At 25.1% G+C, this 17127-nt stretch overlaps 3 protein-coding genes across 3 annotated transcripts; 2 read left to right on the forward strand and 1 right to left on the reverse strand.

The window, feature by feature from the left end:
• Positions 1–716: 716 nt before the first annotated feature.
• Positions 717–4006, forward strand: OCT59_019248 (uncharacterized protein; the record flags this gene model as incomplete). The annotated part of the gene is made up of 8 exons (XM_066135896.1): positions 717–797; positions 868–1338; positions 1406–1882; positions 1947–2049; positions 2202–2440; positions 2521–3033; positions 3098–3568; positions 3635–4006. 8 exons carry the CDS (start codon positions 717–719, stop codon positions 4004–4006), a joined length of 2727 nt encoding a protein of 908 aa, XP_066005142.1.
• Positions 4007–8597: 4591 nt separating this feature from the next.
• OCT59_019249 (uncharacterized protein) lies at positions 8598–14207 on the reverse strand (the record flags this gene model as incomplete). Its single annotated transcript, XM_025333699.2, has 11 exons — positions 8598–9241; positions 9320–9620; positions 9711–9895; positions 10016–10079; positions 10152–10333; positions 10505–10531; positions 10718–10738; positions 10815–13518; positions 13598–13770; positions 13860–13920; positions 13980–14207. 11 exons carry the CDS (start codon positions 14205–14207, stop codon positions 8598–8600), a joined length of 4590 nt encoding a protein of 1529 aa, XP_025170027.2.
• A 249-nt stretch (positions 14208–14456) lies between these two features.
• On the forward strand, positions 14457–16466 carry OCT59_019250 (uncharacterized protein; the record flags this gene model as incomplete). Its single annotated transcript, XM_025332586.2, has 1 exon — positions 14457–16466. The coding sequence occupies one exon, from the start codon at positions 14457–14459 to the stop codon at positions 16464–16466; it is 2010 nt and encodes a 669-aa protein (XP_025170030.1).
• Positions 16467–17127: the final 661 nt, after the last annotated feature.

Raw genomic sequence — 17127 nt, forward strand, 5'->3', positions numbered from 1 at the left:
TAGTTGGTAAGTTTATTTAATTCTGTTATTGCATCTTTTTGTACACGGGTGTTCCATGGGTTTCCAAAAAAGGTAAACTTTATACCGATCATTCAATGTTGACCGGAAAAAAGATTTGTTAAATAAGACAAAAATGACATCCAAACCATCTTCGATACTAAGTAAACTTGCAGTACAGACAAAAATGTTGTTAAAAGTCATGTGATAAGTATTTAAACACCATGTATATTAAGAAATTTTCTTACATAATAATTACATATAATTTAAACTAACTAAATTCTTTATTTAAAAATTATGAAGTATTCAAAGAATACAAAAGAGTAGCTATAAAAGGTCCGATTTATCTTTACCAAGAAACAGTAACTAGAAAGAATAAAGTCAAAGCATTTAAATTATACAAAAAACCAGCTAAGGCTTATCAGAATGAAAAATGCAAAAAATGTAGTATGCAGTATACAAATATAACATATAAATGGTGTAAATCATGTCAAATAGATTATATTAAAAATAATTTTACGAACTGGACAAGTGGAAATGAAAAATTTGATGATTTGATTCAAAAAATGCAATTACAGGTTAATAATCATAAGTATATTATAATTGAATGGATACCATTTGATCAATTTAAGTATATTAAAGAAATAAGGGAAGTTGATTTTGCCAGAATTTATTCAGCAGTATGGAAAGATGGTCCATTAAATTATAACTATAATAAAATGAAATTTGAAAGAATACCTGATAGGAATGTTTCTTTAAAATATTTACAAATTACTAGTTCTAATGAATGTTTAACTAAGGTATAAATATTTTTTTATAAAATCGCAAAATATTTTTGAATACTAAAATGGTTTCTTTTTATATAAATAGGTTAAAGCATATTTAACAATTATTGATTTTAACTATAAAATATATGGAATATCACAAAACCCAGATACAAGAAACTATATTATGGTATTTAAAAATGGATATTGTGTCAAATGTGGAGAAAAATATACAAAAGAAAAGTACAAATGGTGTAAATCTTGTCAAATTAACTGTTTAAAAAACAATTTTACAAACTGGACAAGTGAAAATAAAAAAATTGATGATTTTATTCAAGAAGTACAATTACAAATTAATGATTATAATGATGTTATATTTGAATGGGTACCATATAATCAATTCGAAAATATCAAAAAAATTGGTAAAGGAAATTTTACAATAACAGTATTTTCAGCTATATGGAAAAGTGGACCGTTAAATTATAATTATAGTAAAATGAAATTAAAGAAAATACCTAATAGAAATGTTTCTTTAAAACATTTGCATAATACTAATATTAATGAATTTTTAACTAAGGTATGGTATTTATGAATACAATTAAATGCAAAATATTATAATAATTCTTTTTATACATAATTATTAGGTTAAAACATATCTAACAAACACTGATAATTGTAAAATGTATGGAATATCTCAACACCCGGATACAAAAAATTTTATCATAGTACTTCAAGATAAATATTACATAGAATATAATAAAAATTATTGTGAAAGATGTAATGATATATATACAAATATAAAATATAAATGGTGTAGCCCATGCCAGACAAATAATTTAAAATTAAATTTTAGTGGAAATAAGATAATCAATGATTTAATTTTAGAAATGCAATTAAAAATCAATAGTCCATTTGATAGAGTATTTGAATGGATACCATGCAATCAGTTTAATGATATTAAAGAAATCGGAAAAGATGATTATGATATAGTATATTCTGCTATATGGAAAGATGGCCCATTATATTATAATGGTAAAAAATGGACAAGAAAATCGAATACAAAAGTTGCTTTAAAATGCCTATATAACTTACAGAATAATATTAATGAATTTTTAAATAAGGTATATTACTTTTTTATAAATTTAATTCATATATTAGTTAATAATATCTATTCTTTATAAATAGGTTAGAATACATTCAACAAGCACTCAAATATATGGATTATCTCAAAATTCAAGTACTGATGATTTTATTATAATCTTTGAAAGTAAATATTGTGAAGAATATAGTAAGAGATGTTGTGAAAAATGCATGGAAAAATATACAAATATAATGTATAAATGGTGTAAGCCTGTCATATCAATTGCCTAAAAAAAAATTTTGAAACCTGGACTAGTGGTAATAAAAAAATTGATGATTTTATTCAAAAAATGCAATTAGAAATTGATAACTTACAGGACATGATATTTGAATGGATACCATACAACCAGTTCTATAAAATTAAAAATATGGGTAGTACTAGTGGAGATAATACTGCTACAATATATTCAGCAATATGGAAAAATGGACCATTGTATTACAATCATAGTAAAAATGAATATATAAGAAAGTTGAATAAAAAAATTACTTTGAAATGCTTACATAACTCACGAAGTACAATCAATGAATTTATAAATAAGGTATGAGTAAGTGAACTTTGTAAATTTAATTTATATATACATTTTTTAATATACAGATTTTTTTTTTTGTATATTGCTAGGTTAATAGTTTTTTAACAAATAAGGATAATATTATCTTTAAAACATATGGAATATCTCAAAATCCAGATACAGGAAATTATATCATTGTCCTCCAAGATAAATATTATAAAGAATATGGCAAAAGCTATTGCAAACAGTGTATTGGAAAATATACAGATATAGAAAATAAATGGTGTAAGCCATGTCAAATAAATTATTTAAAAAATAATTTTATATATTGGACCAGTAAAAATAGGAAAATTGATGATTTTATTCAAGAAATACAATTAAAAATTAATGATTGGGATGATATAATATTTGAGTGGATTCCATATAATCAGTTTAACGATATCAATGAAATATGTAAAAGTAGTTACTTTACAGTATATTCAGCAATATGGAAAGATGGTCCATTATGTTATGATAATAATAAAATGGAATTAAAAAGAGCATCAGAAAAAATGGTTACCTTAAAATGTTTGCATTATAATATATACAATTTACAAAATATCATCAACAAATTTTTAAATAAGGTATGAAGTCCTTTAGCAAACCTAATTTAAAAACTTTTTTTAATGATCTTTTATATTTAAATAGGTTAATGCATATGCTGGTAATAGTAAAATATATGGCATGTCTCAAAATCCAATTACAAAAGATTATATAATGATTCTCCAAGAAAAGTATTGTACAGAATATGGTACAATATATTGTGAAGAATGTGATGAAAAATATACAAATGCAAAATATAAATGGTGTAAATTGTGCCAAATAAATAATTTCAAAAAAAATTTTATGGATTGGACCAATGGAAATGAACAAATTAATGATTGTGTTCAAAAAATGCAATTAAAAATCAATAGTTGGAATGATACAGTATTTGAGTGGATACCATACAGTAAGTTTAAAGATGTTAAAGAAATTGGTAAAAACAGTTATTCTTCAGTGTATTCAGCGATATGGAAGGGTGGTCCATTATATTATGATCACAATAGTAAGAAGTGGATAAGAAAAGCAGATGAAAATGTTGTTTTAAAATGCTTAATTACTAATGAATTTTTGAATATGGTATGTAACTTAAAAATTTTATCTAAAATATTCTAATTTTATGTTAAATTTTTTTGTATTCAATAGGACAAAGCATACTCAACAGATAATGATAAAATGCTTTTTAAAGTATATGGAATATCTCAAAATCCGCAAACAAAAGATTATATTATAGTTCTTCATTATAATAGGATAACTGAAATTTATGAAAGATATGTTACAAATTTGTTTTACAATTTGCCAACTAATGAAAAAATCATAGATTTTATCCATAATGTAGTATTTGAATGGATATCATACAATCAATTTGATGAAATTGAAGAAATATGCAAAGATGGCTTTGATATAGTAAATTCAGCTATATGGGAAGATGGTCTATTATATTTTGATGATAATAAAAAGAAATGGACAAGAAAATCAAATATTGAAGTTACTTTGAAATACATCAGCAAGTTTTAAAAGTGTTAGTATACATGTTGATCAATAATAACTAGTTATTTAACGTGATTTCCAACACATAATGTTAATATGTGTCACAGGAAATTTTTTTATTTTTTTATCTATTTTTATCTTTTATTTTATTTTTTATTTTATTTTTAGTTATATTACATATAGTTATTTTTAGTTATTTTAGTTATTTTTAGTTACTATTTAGTGATTAAATAAAAAATGGAAGCTTAGCGGTGGGAAAGTGGCTAATACAGGTGGCTATATAGACAAATGTGACCAGATTGCTACAATTGGCTGGGAGGTGATATTGACCGGGTGGCAATTCTGTTTGTGAGACAGATTTGCACCAGATTTTTAATGATATAAAAAGGACCATTGTTGGAGGTGGAGTAGTTTAGTTATAAGTTCATGTAGTTTTATAACATTAAAAATTAGATAGCTGGATATTACTGAAGTGCCGATAGAGGAAGTAATATCATATTTGTTTATTAACAAATAAACCTGCCAATATGTTTTCATATTACTTATATGCGTTTTATCAACTTTTGACATACTGTTTATTATTATAGTTCCTTGTTGTTCTTTACAGAAACTTCAAGATCGTAGCGATGGCTTAATGCGCAGTAACTGCGTTATGACTACGAACTAAGTCCCTCAGATACTTATAGAAAATGGAAACGCAGTGGGTGTGACGGTTGTGACAAAAAAAAGTCACGTGAATTTTCGTGACATTTTTTGAAGGGTATGCAGGGGAAATCCTGCGTTATAAATACATAGTGACCACATTATGTAATCGTAAAGAAATTACATATATGCAGTTACTGCGCATTAAGCCATCGCTACGATATTGAAGTTTCTGTAAAGTTTATTATTGTTTATTATCATTGTCTTTTATTATCAACTTGTTAATTATTCGTTATACATCATTAATTATTTTATACTACATTGTATTACTAATTGTTTTTAAACACACATCTATCACATCACTTATTATCGTTCACAAATTACAATCATTTATTATCATTTATCCGTATATCATTAAATAAATTTATATATATTACAAAGTTTAAAGAATCATACTATTAAAATGGTAATTATAAAAATATAAAGATCTTAAATATACTCCAATCTTTTTATTACTATTTGATTCAGCAAAGAATTGAAGACTAATAAAATTTTACGGAATTAATTAAACTTGCATTAATAGCAGCCGGATTGTTAATCATAAATCTTTCATCTCCCATCACTTCTTTTCGTCTCCCATCTCTCCTTTTTGTCTTCCATCACTCCTTTTCGTCTCCCATCACTTCTTTTCTTCTCCATCACTCCTCTTCATCTACCATCATGCCATATTTCTCCTTTTTGTTTCCTATCACTTCTCACTACTCTTTTTTGCTCCCTTTCATCTTCTATTACTTTCCATTACTTCATTGTTATTTCATTTTTTTATTATCATCTTCTTGAACATATTAATTTACTATCTTTTTATTTATTGCTATTGTTTCTTCTATTTGTATCACTACTTCATTAAAAGTATGGTAATTTTTTTCTTTAAAATCGTTATTTTGAATAAATATGTTTGCAAAAAATTTTTTAAAATATCTTGCGATAAAATTTTAAGTTTAGCTGATCAAAAATTAGCTAAGTTTAAAAAAATCAGCGATCAGCCAATTAATAAATTTACTCTATATATTGTACATCATGTGACATATTTGGGAAAAGGCGACAATTGCCCAGGCCACATTTAGCAATTCCTTAAATTTTTACTATTTTACTATTTTAACTTATGATAAACCGAAATCTGCCATTTCTCTATACTTAATTTACTCATCATAAATAAAAAAAATCATTTGTTTATTCATTTTATTTATTTTTAACGAAGCTTATTTATAAAGGAGAGATCAACAATTTGTATATTTATAAATCGAAGTCATTTTTTTTTTTACAATAACTTTCACTTAAAAGATCTTTTAAAAGAATGTCAAACTCCCCCATGAAAATGACCTCTTGTTTATAGGTACAGTATAATCGTACTATAAATATATCGTCGATCATTTTGTACATCATTTTCTTTGCTACGCCAATCTAATTCCTAATAAATGAATTTCTGTAATACAAACATCTTCTACTATACTATTTATTTTGGTTATATATTTCCTTTTTTACCCTTATTAAAAAGAATTTAAATAAACGCCCAATATTTTTACAAATAATTTTTTACTGAAATTTTTAATTATAAAAAAAATGAGTAAAGATAATTTATAAAGAAAATGAAAATCAATTAGAATCCGAACTTGATAAATTAAATCTCTGACAATGATTCAAGTTCAGTAAATATCAACCATAAATATTGTTATAGGCCAGGTTACAAACCATGGTGTAAAGAATGTGTTCCTCGTTGCATAATTTAAGGATGGACCAGTGAAAATCACGATATTGATCAATTTATCAAGGATACGATTTATAAGGCAAAGATGAGATATATTGATAATGATGAAGTTTGTTATCCATTATTTCTTGAATGAATACCATTTGATAGATTTGAAGATATAAAACAAATTGGGGAAGGTGGATTTGCTAAAGTATATTCTGCAACATGGGTTGATGGTGAAACGAAATATGAAAGACAAGATGATGGAATTTGGAAAAAAAAAGAATCCAGCCCAATGAAAGTTGCCTTGAAAAGGTTAAATGATTCGCAGAATATATCAGTTGAATATTTAAATGAGGTATATTTTATATTCAAATTTACAACTGAATATGTAATTTTGTTATGTTAACTAATATATGTTTAAACTATTTGTCAAGATTCACAATTACTTGATTCAGAGGTTTCTAGCTCATTGCAATTATCAAAAGGTATTTGGTTTAATTTATCATACATTGTTATAATTTTATGTATGTAATATTAATTTTTAATTTATTTAATACAGTGAAATCGGATATGTACTTATTATTTTCTTTGAAAATAGGAATATTAATTTATTCATAGTTTATATTGTTAAATTGATTTGATAATTTCTTCATTATTGATAAATAATGGGTAATTAGTGAATATTAATATACATTTTTATCTATTATTGGTGATATTGCAAATTAACAAAATATAGAATATAACGAAAAAAAATTTTATTATACTTATTTCCAAATTAAACTTAACAATAATTCATTTTGTAATAGCAATAAATTTTAGTACTTAATATATTTGCTAGATGATTTTCGTATTATCATTAGATTTCTTTATCTGTTTCCGCAAATAATTCATATGTACAGTATATCAGATATTGTATAAGTTAATTAGAATTAAGAACAATAAACATATTTTATCAAATTTAATCAAATAATATATAATTGGAATATATCTTCAGAACAGAGTAAGAGTAAAATCATCAATATTATATTACGAATGAGATAAAGCAATAAATTACTCCTAATATAAAATAAATTTCTAATTATACATAAAGTACTAATGTTCGCTAACCTTAAGAAGTCATTTCAATATTTTTATTGATGCACTGCAGTTTAATAAAGGATAAATTTATAAGTACAAAATTATAATAAACCTTTGATTATGAAATTTTACTTACAATTAATAATTTCGTAATAATATACAACACGTTATACAAAATATACAAAGAACCTATGAGCCTATAAATGTTAATAATTTAATATAATAGAAAATTGTTATAATTTAAAAATAATCTTTTAATATTATTTATCCAGATTTTCATAAAATTAGACATATAACATTTGGAACTAAATAAAAAATTTTGAATTTGTAATTTTTCATGATTATATTCATTATTACTTCTTTCCTTTACAGTTTTTACATATATATGTATGTTAAAGAATCCTATGATACCTTGCGTTTATTAAATTATTATTTCAAATTTTTTCTTGATGGGAAAAAAACTTTTTTTTCCCGAAATGCATAATTATTAACGGGACGACCGGGACGTGAACGGTGAACGTGTCACAAGAATTTAATTGACTGCGTGACTAGATTTTAAAAATTGTCATTATTTAAATCACGTATATTTATTATTTATAATGTCAGATCAATAATCTTACATTGTTTTTCACATATCATGTATCTCAGATTCTTGAAAACAAAGAAAAAAGGTAATAAAAACGACCAGATGTGAAATTAAAAAGGAGGAAAGAATAAAAAGGAGTAAAACAACTCAGAGAAAAAAAGGTGATAGTGGTATGGTATAAAGAAAAGAAATTAAACCACCCACAAAAATAATGAGATCGTATAGACAAAGGCATTATAAGGAACGTGATGAGAGGTCCAAAAGTACTAAGAAAATTTTTTAATATGTTTGAGCAGTTATTCTTTAAACGGGTTAATTGCTCTAAGAAGCTCTAGTCTCATTGAGCTGAATAGTTTTTTATAGCTACAGAAATTATGAATGAAATTTTTTACAAGGTATCAAAAAATAAATCTTTAAAATTCTGCATACTGACTTCTCATAATTATGGCCTACCTTTTGAAGCTTTTTGAAATTTAAAATTTAATGAAAATATCAAAAAAAAAATTTTAATATTATTTTAAAAGTAACTAAAGACTACGAGACAATTTAAAAAGAACAAAAATTTATGGAAAAAAAACTCTCATATCATCAAATTTATCAATACTACTTGCACTAATAGTATTACTTGAAGAACTTCGTATTCTATAAAAACTTTCCCTAGCTTCATGATTTCCCTGTTTAGCAGATTTATTATACCAATACATTGCTTTAAATGTGTCAAATAATTTGTCATTTTCACATATAAATCCAAGATTGTATTGAGCTACGCTAAGTCCATCATATCCATCTCCTGCTTTCTCATAGAAATTATAAGCCATTTTCTTGTTAACTTTGGTCGCAATTCCTAAATAATAAAAATCTCCCAACACAAGAAAAGAATTGGGATGATTTTGATTATTTAGCAGCCAGTCAAAAATTTCTTTTGAAGTCACATAATGATCTTTAAGATAATCAAGAACTTTCTGTTTTTTATTTTCATCATATATCTTATAAGGAAGAGTAGCTATTCCTTGAACTATATCATATATCTTATAAGGAGAAGCAGCTATTCTTTCAACCATATCTTTCTTTAAATTATTATGTAATGAATGTGATGAATTACTAATAGGTGTCCAATGTTTTGTGGTGTTATTACTAATTAGTACTTTTAATCTAGAAACTACAACTTGGATTGTTGGACGATCATCTGGTTCATGTTTCCAACAATCTATGAAATTTTAATTCGTTAACAATACTAGCAATGTGATTAATATTACTGCAAATCTTAACTTTTGAATATATTTACCAGTATAAATATTTTCATAGTCCTCAGGTGTATTTGGGATAGGGACTTCTCTAAGACCTTTCGGAATATTTACAATTAAAAAATACTTGCTTTTACTCTCGAAAGGTAGCCGATCGCTTGATATCTCCCATAGAAGTACGCCAATACTATAAATATCGCTCTTCTCATTTAAGGAGTATTTATTACCCGTGAATTTTTTTGGATCAACATACTGAACTACGCCGGCTGATGATACTGATTCTTTAATCCCATAATCAGCCAATTTGATAGTACTTTGATGGACGAACACATTTTTGGAGTTCTATTATCATCATTATTTATATAATTAATTAAATTATAATTTCATATTTGTAAATATATTATAATATACAATTTAATATAGATAGATTACCAAGTCACGATGAATAATATTCTCCTCATGTAAATGTAATACTGCGCAAGCTAATTGATGCGCCATTTTAAATTTATTATTCCATGTGAGTTTTTTAAAATTTCCCTTTAGATATTCTCGAAGTGTACCACTGTCGGCATATTCCATTATCAGCATATATATCGTTGAACTATTATTTTGAATTACTTATAAAAAAAATTGTTTAATTTATTTAGATTATTACAAGCAAGAAATATCAAAATTATTATACCTGTTTTTTTTTTTTTTAATAGTAACGCATTTTATTAATTATTTAAATATTATACCTGTTGTAATGCCATAAAATTTAATAATATTATCATGATTAAATATTTCGCGTTGGATTTTAAGCTAAACGATAGATTTTTTTAATTAGAAATGTATTTATAATAAAAACGTAAACATATATTATAATGTAATCACCCCATAGACAATTTTTTTAGCCGTGAAGTCGTCAAGAGATTTTAGTACCAAAATATTATGAGAACTTTTCCAGTTTGTTCGATAAACCTTTCTGCCAATTACTTTTAAGTTAGAAAAGTTTTTAAAATCGTAATGTTTAATATTCTTTTTTGAAATAGCATCTTCAATCCAATTTATCCACTCTGGTATTTAAATAAAGAATCCAATTAGTTTTTTTATATGTATATACAAAATAAACATAACAGAATTAAATAACTTACCTTCTATAATATCATTAGTTATTAAATAGTTACGAAAATAAAGGATTTAATTATTTTAATTACGCAAAAATACAGTTCATATTATTTATTTACCTTTATATTTTTCGGTACTTCTCGAAACTAATTTTTCAAATAAAGAATTTAGTTAATACAAATTATAAATATTCAATAATGTAATAAAATTAAATAACATACCTTCAAAATTATTATTAATTATTAAATAGTTATTTAAAATAGAAATTTATATATATAGTTATTTGAATATTATGTAAAATACAGTATAAAATAAATGATCCGATAACTTACTATCTATTGTTTTATTAACCACTAAAATCGTGTAGAATATAACAAAAAGAGTTAATCAAATTATGTGACAACATGAAAAAAAAACTACTCAAAATACCTTTATCATTTGGTTCAAGTTGAATATTAAGTGATTGGCTTACAATAGAATCATTATGTCGAACATTGACAGAAACTACATTTTTATTACTTTCATTAAATAAACTTCCATTAAAATTTTCCTCATTTAAAATATGTCCTATTAGATCTAAAGAACATTCACTTTCTTCCGCATTGTCAATTTTCAAACTTTTGTAGTTTGTAGATAGAATAAATACGCGCATATCTATTTCATCATTATCTTCATGATCAGAATAATTATCAGGAGAACTTGAACTACCTGATTGAACTCTACGAGCTGATTTAATTTGAAAACTAATAGATTTATCTTTCCATTCAACTAACTTAATAATATTATTAGGTTCATAGCTTATTGATGAATGATTTGCATGCACAAAAACAATGTATCCTTCATGTAAAGTAAAGGAACTATCGAAAGAATAATTTAACATATCAGGTTGCAATTTAATACTTTTTTTAATATAATCAACTTGTAATTCTCGATTATTTGGACTAAAAACAGATAATTGAGAAGGTTTTCCGATAACAACCCATGAAATATAACATCCTGTTATATCGATGCTTGTTTCTTCTACTTTCTTTATTATCGCATAAAATCCATTAAAATCATATAGTCCAAAATTAACATAAATTTCTTCCAATCCCTTCGATTTTGATTTATCTTTTGTAAATATTGATCCAAATACTTGATAATTTTCACTTTCAAATGGCGATTCAAAATCAATACGTTTGTAGTGATCTTCATTATTAATATTTAAATCCTTTAAATCAGTAATTCCTGTCATTACAATTCTATAATTATCTTTTAATATATCATCGATTTTTCTTTGTTGCTCAACTCCAAGAATCTTATAAAGGGGAATAATATTATCAAATTTAACAATTTCTAGATTGTTATCAGTGGTTTGAATCCAATTATGTAAGTTATTTTTTTCAACAACCCTTCCCTTTTGAGTTAATAGATATGAAATATTTAAATTATCTAACGACTCAAGTATTTTATTATCATCATTAACTTCGCCAAATGTATTAGGTGAAGAGAAATCTTGTAAAATATTTTTAAGGCACCTTCCTAATACAAATCTTTGTGGAAATAAATGACCGTATTCATTAAATACGTCTTGCAAAGTTTTCAATGGCTTCATATTATTAAGTGCTTCTTCTATAGCTTGCTCAAATTCTTCTGTAGGCTTTATACTACCTGCATTTAAAAGAATTTCACGTTTCTCACATTTTACTAAAACATGATTACAACCTTTATAACTTTGATCATCATTCTTAATAAATGGGAAAGTGCTTAAATTTTCAATTGAAAAAATATGGTTGGAAAACAAAGTAAATTCTAGTTTTGTTGACGGTTTGATTAATTCCAAATAAAATTTATTAATAGAATTGACTTCAGGAATTTCAGTGATGTTAATGGGAACTTTCTTACTGATTTCTATTTCGTCATTTTTATTTATTATTAATCCTTGAAAAAGGTTGATATTCCTGGTCCAAATAATTAAATTATCATTCACAGCATCTTCAACCCACTTTTTTAAGCTTAACTTTTCTTTAAAATTAACGACTCCAGGTTGTTTTTCTTTAAGAATTTCAGGATCACTGTCTACTAATGATTTATGGAGTCTTAATTGAGAAATGGAAACGAGGTTATCATAAGAAATTATATCAACCTTTTTTTTTTGATATAAATTATTCATCCAATTTACTAAATTTTCATGAGTATCTAACCTCTCCCCATCCAACGCTACTAATTCTGGTAAAAGATTCAAGGTGACTAAATTACTGAATTGGATTTCCGTAGAATATTTAGCCGAATAATACACACACAATAAATAATATTTTAAAATATCGATTTGTGTTGGTGCAGCTAAATTAAAATTTTTAATAAATAATTTACCACCAGCTATAAACTTTCTTGCAAGATAATCTCCATACAATATCTTTTCATCATTTGTATATTCTAAAAATGATTCTAACAAATTACCATTATAAATGATTTCAGCAACGGGGAAATTAATGCATGTGTCCAATTCTAAATCATTATCTTCAGAATTAATACATGTGTATACTAAAGGTTGTCCCTTATATAAATTAATTTTTAATTCGCCATCTTCAGCAGTAACTCTTTGTATGCTTGACTTTATGTCGGTCCCGTTTAAAACTAAACCATGATTTAACTTAAATTGTCTAATTATTTGTTGTGGCGAAGTATTAAATATTTCCAAGGTAATTTTCGCAGTACGTGAACCGTCTATTACTCGAGCTCCATTAATATCGGACTGTAATTTCAATTGATATAAAATTTCGTAAACTTCATTTATTTCAGGCCTCATACTTGGACCAACTTTCCAACACTGTTGATAAAGTTGTAGATATTCTGAAGGTGTATTTGCAACTGGTTCCTCTCTCTCTCCATTTAAAAGTTTATTTTTTATATGATCTAAATCAAATTCCTTTTGCGTATAGTCAAAAAATGGAGGACGTCCGCTTGATAACTCCCATAAAAGAACACCCAAGCTATAAATATCAGATTTCATATCTCGCTCATAACTTGGATTACGAAGATACTGTGGTTCAACATAAACTATTTTTTCAGATGCAACTTCTGCCGCTTGTTTGAGTATTTTTAAGTCCGCTATCATCACTGTACCATTATTAACTAAGACGTTGAACGCATGCTTAATGATTGAACAATAATCAATATTAATGAAGGTATTAGATAACCAAATAATTAATTAAAAAATCTAAAAATCTTACCAAATTTCCATGAACTATTTTTTCGGAATGTAAATACATTAACCCACGAGTAATATCAAGTGCAATTTGTAATTTGTCGCCCCATCGTAATGTATACTGTTTGGTTTTCAAATAATCCCTCAAATTTCCTTTATTTGCATATTGCAAAACTGAAAAATAATTGCCATATGAGTCTATTATATTAAAATTTAACATAATTGGTGAGATAATCAGAATAAAACGCAATAAAACTTTATTTTAAATTAATAGATTTAAAACAGACCTCTCGTCAACCCGAGAAAATGATTGATGTTTGAATGATCAATTTTACGTAAAACTTTTAACTATTTTATTAAAAAAAATTAGTAAATTTCTTAATAATTAAAGTTAAAATAATTCATACCTTGGCAACAAATTCTATAAATTCGCTTTCAGAAATTTTTGAATTATTCAAATTTTTTAACACAATAATAATTTTTCGACTCTCCCAATTTGCTTTTTTTAAGGGTTCATGAGTTCCATGAATTATTTTATCAATATTTTCTAGATTACTAAATTCATTAAAATCAGAAAAATCAATATCTTCCCCAATAATAATCTTTTCATCTACCCATTCTTTCAAAAATTTCATTATGAACTATTTGTGATCGGCACCCGAAATATTTTGATCAACGTTTTTTTTTTTTTTAAATAAATATTTTTCAACCCTAAATTTTTGTTGACCAACCCAAACTTTATTTGCCGTACACAACTATACATGTGACTATCAAAATCATCAACAGTGTAACGTTGATGATAATTAGGGAACCAATTTATTGTGATACGTTAAACAAGCTTTTATTTATATGAAGTAAACGTAAAAAATTTTTAATTTTAAAAAATGTCTTCAGAAAAAATTATAGTACTTATTAAAATTATAGGAAACTCATTATTACAAAGTCCTATTCTTAAAATATTAAATCCAGATGATTATTTATCTGATATTCGTAAAGAACTTGAAAATGGTAATATCATTAATGATATGCTATTATTTTCAAAAGAAGTAAATGATGAATTCGGTGAGATGAAACGTGAAGATGAAGAAAATTTCTATTTGAAAGATATTATAAAAGTTGAAGATGATGATCAAAATATTTTATATTTAAAACGACTTTATTGGAAATATTTGAGTAATCAATGTAAACTAGATTATGGACGAATTATGAGTTTTGATGGAATTAAAATAGCTGAAAAGCAAGCATATACGATGAATGAATGTGAGTTGAATGAAATTAATAGTTATAAAAGAGGTCGACTTGAATTTGAGTCAAAAGAAGATTGGATGAAGAAAACAAATTTATTTGTTAATGTTGATGGAATTAACGTAACGAATTTTGCAAAGTTAGGATTATCAATTGAAGGTTTACGAAATAAGAGTTTTAGTAAAGAAATTATGACAGCTTATCAATATACAGAAATCGGTAAAGTATCATTGAAATTTAGTAAATCAAATTTGAGAAGTTTAAAATTAACTGACGAATTTAAAAATGATTTGATTGATGCTATACAATCCAATGATCCTAAAAAATTTGAAAAAATTACCAAAGAATATGGTCAGTTCATCCCAACTGAAGTTATTTTAGGGGGAAGAGTTTATTTTAATGACATTAAAAAGTCATTAGATAATTCTGAAGACACTTTTAATGGTGCTTCTGGAAGTATAAGTGTTGGATCTTTAAATACTAGTATAAAGTATAATTCTGGCGATTCAGAGAAAACTTCAAAATTCTATAGTTTTAATCGTATGGGATTACTTGGAGGAAAACATTCTGATGATGAAAATTTTGATGAAAAAGATTGGATTGAATCTTTGAAAGATTATCAAAATTGGGATTGTATAGAATTCAAAAATCCCATAAGCATTTTTCAACTCTTGTCTGATGATTTACCTGATAATTTACAGGATTTGCGTAAAAGAACCTACCAATCTATCGGAAAAAGAATCCTATATACTAGTATTGAAGATTGTGATTATTATTTAAATGAACCTGGAAGATATCGAACTTTTGAGTTACAAAATATTCCACAAAATAACTTAGAAATGATTCAAAATGAGGAAGCAGATTGTGATATTTTTGCATCAGTTATTGATACTAATGAGAATTCAAAAAATGTTTTTTTTGACTGTCACATTCTTAGAAAACCAAAAACAAAACCAAGTATTATAATTCATGGTATTCAAAAAAATTTTCAAAAACATAAATATAACTTGAGAATTAAGATAATGGTTATTGGATATGATATAGATTTTAATTTCATACTTCCGGATACTATTTGTGTTGAATTAGTAAAAACTGTTTACGATCCACAAATTCCCTGTGAATTTCATACTATACCATTACAGCAAGAACTTGATTCAATGCTTGCAAGTTGTATTCCTTTCTTTGGAATTCCCATATTCAGTAATTTGGACTCTTCAAATAAGTCCATTATCATTGGACATAAGTTTCGTAACACCCAATCAGATAACAAATATAATGTAGATGTGTATTCTTATTGTGTAAAAAAAAAGTGTTTCGATATATTACCACAATTCACTTTTTGCACACTTTATATTTCTAATTATCCCACTTCTTCTAGTTCTTATGCATCACTTCCTTTTAAATTTAAATTATTGAAAAGTCCATTTATAGATCTCAATACTATTAGTATAAATCCAAAATGTGTTAGTTTATATTTATCAAAAAATAACAATTATAAACCAATGTTTTTGAATCAAAAAGTTAACCAAATTAAGATAAAATATCTCAATTGTAATTGTAAGAACACGTGTTTTGTTTGTAAGAACAAAACATTAAAAATATCCAAAAATGAAAGTAACGTTGAATGTGTATTATTTAATTATTCATAAGGTATTGCTTTTATTGTTTATTACAATATTTTTATTATTAGGGGATGAATATGTACATAATTAATTATTAAATTAATTGGATTTTTGGCTTATATTTATTATTTCATAAAATAGCAACTACTTAAAATTCAGATTTCATACATGTTTTATTAAGATCGGTCTTGGGACCGATGTCGGTCCTCACACCGGTCTTTATATTAAAAATAATCTATATACTAAATAAAGTAATTTAACTAACTGTTAGTGCGCATCTTATAAGAAAGACCAATTTTATAATTCGTTTTATTTAATTTGCACTTTGTATACTTTATTAGAGTATTTTCGATATGTTAGCAGTATCCGACTGATAATGATTTGCAAAAATATATATTGTAAATCTGACATTATAAATCTCGGATAAAAATACATTTTCCACGATTTTATAAACGCGTTTATATACATTAGTGTTTACTTTTAATTAAGTTTATTCTCCAAATGAATGAAAAAATCTTGACAGCAAAAATCCTAATTAAAAACTATCTTGAAAAATTTTTTTTTTTTTAACGAAAATTTTCTTTTTCTTAACTGCTAAAGAAATTTTTTTTTCTTTTTAAATTTTTATTTTAATTATAATAATTAATTACTCGCAACCTAATTTTAATTTTATTTTTATTTTTAATCC

This window comes from Rhizophagus irregularis, chromosome 28 (assembly GCF_026210795.1).
Source record: "Rhizophagus irregularis chromosome 28, complete sequence".
Taxonomy (NCBI): domain Eukaryota; kingdom Fungi; phylum Glomeromycota; class Glomeromycetes; order Glomerales; family Glomeraceae; genus Rhizophagus; species Rhizophagus irregularis.